Source organism: Patagioenas fasciata, chromosome 14, assembly GCF_037038585.1.
Source record: "Patagioenas fasciata isolate bPatFas1 chromosome 14, bPatFas1.hap1, whole genome shotgun sequence".
In the NCBI taxonomy this organism is placed as follows: domain Eukaryota; kingdom Metazoa; phylum Chordata; class Aves; order Columbiformes; family Columbidae; genus Patagioenas; species Patagioenas fasciata.
The window spans coordinates 2,726,831-2,733,415 of record NC_092533.1 but is presented as its reverse complement, the minus strand read 5'-3'; the positions used below and the strand labels follow the sequence as shown (position 1 = coordinate 2,733,415).

The window sequence follows — 6,585 nt, the reverse complement described above, 5'->3', positions numbered from 1 at the left end:
TGCAGTTTGCTCGATGTTGTATTTCTCAAGGTATACGTAGCATCGCCTTTTAAAGTTTACATCTCCTAACTTAAGGCAGTATTTAACCATTCTGTGAGAATTTCCTGAACAGAATATCAACTTTACCATCAGCCTGAAGAAGCAACAATTTCCAGAAGGGAAGGCAACATCAGTTTTATGCACATTGCAGCGCGGTTCTTGGTACTTCAGGGTATTACATGGAGCATGGCAGGTTGGTGTCTATGTTATTAAAGCAAATCAACTCCCACTACTGAAGTGCAAACATTGTTAAAGATTTTACTGAGAAAAGATCAACCGTACGAGCAAGAACAACTTTCCAATGTACAACTTGGCAGTATCTTGCAAACATAAAGCATTAAGTGGAATTTTACAAAGAAAAGAAGCAAAAAGGCTTTTGATGTCAACAGACTGGCATTGTCATTCTCAAATATATCGTGTGAATTAATAGCAACAAACGAGGCTCCCATTTTTGCTTCGGTCAGAGCCCTCCCAGGGCCAGAGGAACAGAGCCAGACTGCACGTGTGCTGCACTCCCAGGAGAAACAATCCACTGCTGTTAAGCCAAATTTTTACACCAGCAGTTATCCAGGCTCTTTCAATCCATTAGTCTTTGTTTTTAAACAAAACTCAAGTTTACATGGATACAACAAACAGTTTATTAACGGAATGTAGGTCAGTTTCTCTCTTCCATCCTTCCTCTAAGCACCTTACAAAGCAGCTTCCAGTTCAAGCCAAGGACAGGAGTTAATTTCAAGGCCAAACAAAGAGAGGTTCAAAGTCAAGACTGGCACCTCTGAGTGCCCAGTTCCTCGAGTGTTTGTCTGGTTCGCTAAACTTACAGGCAAATGGGCCTTTCTTCTTTCCCCGCCTTGATCTACCTGCTTCTTCTCAACTCATGGTCATTCAAGCTCTTCTTAGGCAGGTCACAAGCTCCACGGGCACAGTATAAAGTCACGCTTGCTCTAACGCTCTCTCAGCTATTGCAATATCCCTGTATTATTTTATTTAAAAGCCTTACTGTTATTATGCCATCTCTTCCCGATCTTTTGTAATAGTTCAGTTTAGCTTTGGAATTTTACAAAAATGGAAAGAGTCTTTTTTTCAAGATATAGAGCACCGTGGCCAGGAATAAGGCAAGAGCCAGGAAGATGAGCAGCTTGTCCGTCAGCTCCCTGCGGTTGTACTTGGTTATCAGCTTGCGCCCCAACTGAATCGTCCCAGACATGGACTTGAATTCTTCATTTGCTTCCAGGATGGTTCGTGAAGAATTGGCTGAAATTAAGAGGAAAGAAAAAATTCAGCTGGTTGTGCTTCAGAAATACATAATAAAGGACATAAGGACGTGATATTTGGCAATAGAGATAGTGCCTGTGAGATCCTTCTGGGTCAGACTGACTTATGGGCAAGACAAACGCAGACTGTGTTCTTGCAGCAGCTTTCCCAACTCAGCAGTCCTGATGTGCTCAGGAACAATGCAAACCAAAATAAGAGTACGGAACAGCTCTACAGCCCTACATCTTGTTCCTGAACCTCTAGGTTACCTGATCAAATCTAGTTCACTTTTTTAACGAACAAAGTCAGTGCCACCTGAGAGCTCCATGGAAACAGAGCGAAATAAAAGCGGTGCTATAAACACCAATTTAAGAGAGAGGAATCACCATCACTACTGTTCTCCACACCAGTTCCAGCAGCAGCATAAGTGCATATTTGCACATATCGATTGCACAGCTGAAACCTCCCCCAGGCCAGAGCAGTAAATCAGTGAGATTCCGATGCAGTTGCACAAAGTGAAAAAGTAGCATGCAGCAGTAAGACACCCTTAATTATTTGGCTCAAATAATTTAAACAGGTTTTTTGTAGTTATTTTTTTACAAACATGTACATTTTTTCCCCTAATGAAAAAGAGAAAATCAACCAGAGGAAAAGCGTGTTCAGTGGTCTCAAATAAAGACAGAATTTGAGAATGTGCCAAACCAGCAAGGTGGAACATCAGTCCCTTTCAACTTCTCTTTCCCTGTGAGAACAAACTCACACCCGAGCTCCTTGGCATTCCTCCCTTCAAACTCCTAAATGAAAGCAAAAGTCTATGAGTCCCCTTTTTCTTGTATTACAAAATGCACACCCTGTACAACAGTGAATGCTGGTATATCCCTCTATATTGAACTGATTGATTAAACAAAGTTCAAACTTCAAGTATATTGTCTAGCTGACAAAAACAAGCACAGCAGGAGTCTGTAATTTTGCAAACCATTATGTCCCATCTTAAAGAGACAGAGTGAAAATATAAAACTTGTTTCCCATCATTAATGACAGAGCAGAGCTTCCCTGCCTCACAGCCACATATATTCACTGCATACTAAGGAAGGACTTGCTCAGAAACAAGGGAAATGTTAACTACAGATTCTGAATTTGCAGCTGGGTTTTGCAAATGACCTTTGGTAGTTCTTCCCTTGATGAGCTCCAAGTGTTGTTCAGTCAGGAACAGGGTGACAAAGTGTCTGCCAAACTGTCTTTTTAAAGGGAGAAGAAACATGCTACTTGTGCACGAACAAACCGTGCCCAGCTGCCATCCTCCGATGGGGGCAGAAAACGACGAGGGCAAAAGTTGCGTTATTTATCTTCATTTTTAGAACTGTTCTCCCTCCTGCCCAAAAGCACGGCCAGTAAGAGGCCCAGGCAACACAGATCCAACTTCTAAATGCTTCATGAATCACCAGTTCTGACAGGTCGCTTGATTTATTGTCTTAGGAGTCGAAGCCAAAGAAGCGGGTGAAATCTTGGTTTCACAGTCCCTGATGCGCTGCTGACAGAGCAAGTGACCTCGGGTTCATGTCACTTGATCTCCTCGTCTCTTAGTCATCCCAGCTGGAGATGGGTGAAAAGAGCCCTCCGGCCGCACTAACTTTCCTCTGTGTACAGACTTGTACCCACACTTTTATTTTCTCTATTACCACACGTACACCGGGAGAGCAGCGCAGAGTGACACCAAACATGCTTCCAGCACTGCGTGAACTCACGCTGCTTTTACGATTGCTCTCATAAAAAACCAGAACAAGAGCCCTGCAGCCTGCACCCTTCTCCTTGTTTATCTGTAATCATGAAACAGCAACTCCAGCAAACAATTCCACACAACATACGTTATTATTTTCTGTTTACGCCAAACTGTGAGAGGAGTGCTGCTGGACGGTCCTTTGGTTATCATCGTGGGAAGAGCAAAGCAGGTTCCCACCATGCTAAACACTGCGTCAGTTTGCCTCTCCACAAGCAAAAAGAACTGGTGAAAGGTGCTTCGATCATCCAATCCACACCCAAACAGCCCAAAAACATCTGTACCTAAGGTCTGCACCGTCTCCTCACTCTGCTGGACTTGCTGTGACATCATCCTGCTGATGCTCATCAGACTCTCCGTGATGTTACTTGCACTCTCTGCCAGACTTTCCTTTGTGCTCTTCCTGAAATAGGGAAAAAATAAAGCAGGAAGGGATAAAATCATGGCTCTGGGTACTGCGGGGAAAACGCTGCTGGAGGGAGCTTAGATCAGAGCTTGGCCCCAAACACCTCTGCCACTATACAAAAGACACAATCAGTTTTTACTGCATGAGAAATTCAGGTTATCGTCACTAAGCTATTAAAAAAAAAGATCACAAAATACTAAAATTGTGAGGCAAACCAACTGCTAGTGGCTCAGACGTGGGCCCCTGTTTACTCATCCACGACTGTACAATTTCATGGGCTGGCATGGAAGCACTGATACAAACTACCTTGGGTATCCCATTTGTTGCTTGACAATACTAAACAGGCCAATTTTTCAATACAGAAATTATACAAGCTTACATCCAGTTTTGCACATTAAAGGAGCTTATATAACGATCAATTACTTGTTTATGACGCTGACAGGAATTAATGTAAAAGATATACTGTAAAACTATGAAGCCTATCTTATCCCCTTTTCCACTTGGACATGTCAATGCCAAGAAAACCTGAAATTAACACAATCCTTAACACTTTAAATCCCCACAAAAGAAAAAGGCATTCACAAAAGAAAAGCTACAAGACACAGTTAAGCTCCAGATACAATTAAGTAACTTAGAAACATGATGTCACTTCCATTTAAAGCTAGTGAATATAGCATTGTGTTTAAGTCTCAGCTCATGCAGTGTGATGGTCCGATACCTTTGTCTGAAGGAGTCTCTTCCCTGCAGCAGCTGATCTTTCTCAGAGTTGTCGATAGCAATCTTACAAGCCAGATTTGCCTTTCTCCAAGCTGCCTGATTGCTGAAAGCACAAGAGCACAATGTTGTAGGACGATGGCAACACCTTGCAAGTTAAAACAGTTTCCACAAAGCAAACACCACTGTAACTGAGCACCCCAGATATGTGCGTGGACTTCATATAGAATCATTTTGGTTAGAAAAGACCCTCAGGATCATCAAGTCCAACCATAACCTCACTCCAGCACTAAACCACGTCCCTAAGAACCTCGTCTAAACGCCTTTTAAAGCCCTCCAGGGATGGTGACTCCACCACTGCCCTGGGCAGCCTGTTCAATGCCCAACAGCCCTTTCCATGAAGAATTTTTTCCTGATATCCAATCTGAACCTCCCCTGGCACAACTTGAGGCCATTTCCCCTTGTCCTATCACTTGCTACTTGATAGAAGAGACCAACCCCCTCCATGCTCCAAGCTCCTTTCAGTAGAGGGTAATGAGGTCTCCCATCAGCCACCTTATTCTACCCCAGGATAACAACATGCTGTCCTGTCATTTCTTCTCCTAGCTGTATCATTTACGGAGAGAGGGGAGCAGAATACTGTGCCAGCCGCCAAATGTCACCCTCAAGTCACATCCTTACATGATCAGCGACTCAAAGGGACAGACCACGGCTACAGAGACAGGACAGGAGCGGAAAGAAGGGACTCCTGCCCTTTCCATCCTGATCCACTCTTGGTCCTGAGCAAAGCAGCATCATGTCAGCAACAGCATTTCCAAACCTGCAACCACTGTGCAGCAGTTCGGGATCTCTGGTCACAGGGCCCACCTGAGCATTTGTTTCTTGTGATTTTCCACTTCCCGCAGTAACGCTTGTTTCTCCGACTCTTTATCTTGCTCCTTCGCCATCTGTTCGAGCTCCTGGACGGCAAGAGAAACACGAACCTGATAAAACCTGATCAACACCTGCAACCCGTACCCCGCGCCGAATTCACGGCGGATCGACCCGCTCACCGGGACCCCGCGGCCTCCCCGCCGCCCCCGGCCGGGCCCCTCACCTGGATGCGGCCGCGGAGGTGGCGGAATTTCTCCTTCACGGCGGCGTTGAGCTCGGTGAGGGCGCTGAGCGGCCCCGGGCAGTCTCGGATGTCCTGGAACACAACGGCCCGGTGAGCGCGGCCGGAGCTCCGCGCCCCGCAGCCCTGGCAGAGGGAAGGGGGGAGTCCCGCCGCGGTGGTACCTGCACGGCCGCCTTGATCTCCAGGTCGAAGCGGACGATCTCCTGGTTGCAGACCCGCACGGGCACGGCGGCCGCCGCCATCTTGGCGGGGGACAGGGCGCGTTCCGGCTCGCGGGCGCCCCCTGCGGGCCCCGGGAGCGCACGGGCCGCGGTGGCCGCGCTGAGGGGCCGGGGGCGCTGAGGGGCCGGGGGCGCTGAGGGGCCGGGGGCGCTGAGGGGCCGGGGGCGCTGAGGGGCCGGGGGCGCTGAGGGGCCGGGGGCGCTGAGGGGCCGGGGGCGGCAAGCGGCTGCTCCTCAGCGGTGACACCCGCCGTGACACCCATGAGAAGCGATGACAACATCAGGGCCTCAGCAGCCACAGTTTTGTAGGAAACGGTCATCTTGCCAATAGAATAGGCCCAGGCAGGATCTCTCAGCAAAACAGATTTTATTAACGATTTTGCAAGACCGGGTGTTCTGCCTAAAGGTGGGCACACGGAATAGGGCAAAAATTGACAATCAATGATGGGACAAGGGCCAGTGGATACAAACTGGAACACGGGAGGTTCCACTTAAATTTGAGAAGAAACTTGTTCCTGGTGAGGGTGGCAGAGCCTGGCCCAGGCTGCCCAGGGGGGTTGTGGAGTCTCCTTCTCTGCAGACATTCAAACCCGCCTGGACCCCTTCCTGTGGAACCTCAGCTGGGTGTTCCTGCTCCATGGGGGATTGCACTGGATGAGCTTTCCAGGGCCCTTGAACCCCTGACATCCTGGGATTCTGTGAAAAAGCCCCTGCTTTGCCCCCTAATCCCGGTGCAAATTCCCACCCCTGCTCCCCATCGGTTGGTTCTGCAGGGTTTACAGCCCACCTGACCCTGCCTCAGTTTACCTGTCTCATTCATCCAATTCTAACAACCCCCTCTCCTTATTGATGTATTTAAGATACAGATTCCTGTCTCTTTAGCTACCCTTCCCCCTAGATTAACTTATTAAATACAGGAATCAGTTTGCATTCCGGGGTTAGTTTGGAGAGACTTTGCTTTACAATAAGGATTCACAGCCTGGTGTCTCTCAGTCCTTCTCCCGCGCTGGGTCCCCAGTTTGTACAAACATCCCTCCAGTGGCTCCTCACGGTCTCA

At 47.7% G+C, this 6,585-nt stretch overlaps 1 protein-coding gene across 1 annotated transcript; it reads right to left on the bottom strand.

Annotated features, from left to right (window-relative positions):
- Nucleotides 1-5,577, bottom strand: BNIP1 (BCL2 interacting protein 1). The gene is made up of 6 exons (XM_065849454.2): nucleotides 5,469-5,577; nucleotides 5,287-5,379; nucleotides 5,058-5,149; nucleotides 4,195-4,296; nucleotides 3,355-3,473; nucleotides 1-1,293 (listed from the first exon to the last, which is right to left on the bottom strand). Exons 1-6 carry the CDS (start codon nucleotides 5,547-5,549, stop codon nucleotides 1,097-1,099), a joined length of 684 nt encoding a protein of 227 aa, XP_065705526.1. The 5' UTR covers nucleotides 5,550-5,577; the 3' UTR covers nucleotides 1-1,096.
- Nucleotides 5,578-6,585: the final 1,008 nt, after the last annotated feature.

Bases quoted from the DNA above. Each gene is read 5' to 3' on its own strand.
- BNIP1 (XM_065849454.2), bottom strand. From the start codon at position 5,549: ATGGCGGCGGCCGCCGTGCCCGTGCGGGTCTGCAACCAGGAGATCGTC. The intron at 4,297-5,057 runs GTGGGCCCTGTG...TTGTGCTTTCAG, and splicing joins CACAAGAAACAAATGCTCAG to CAATCAGGCAGCTTGGAGAA. The intron at 1,294-3,354 runs GTACAGATGTTT...TCTTAATTTCAG, and splicing joins GGAGACGGTGCAGACCTTAG to CCAATTCTTCACGAACCATC.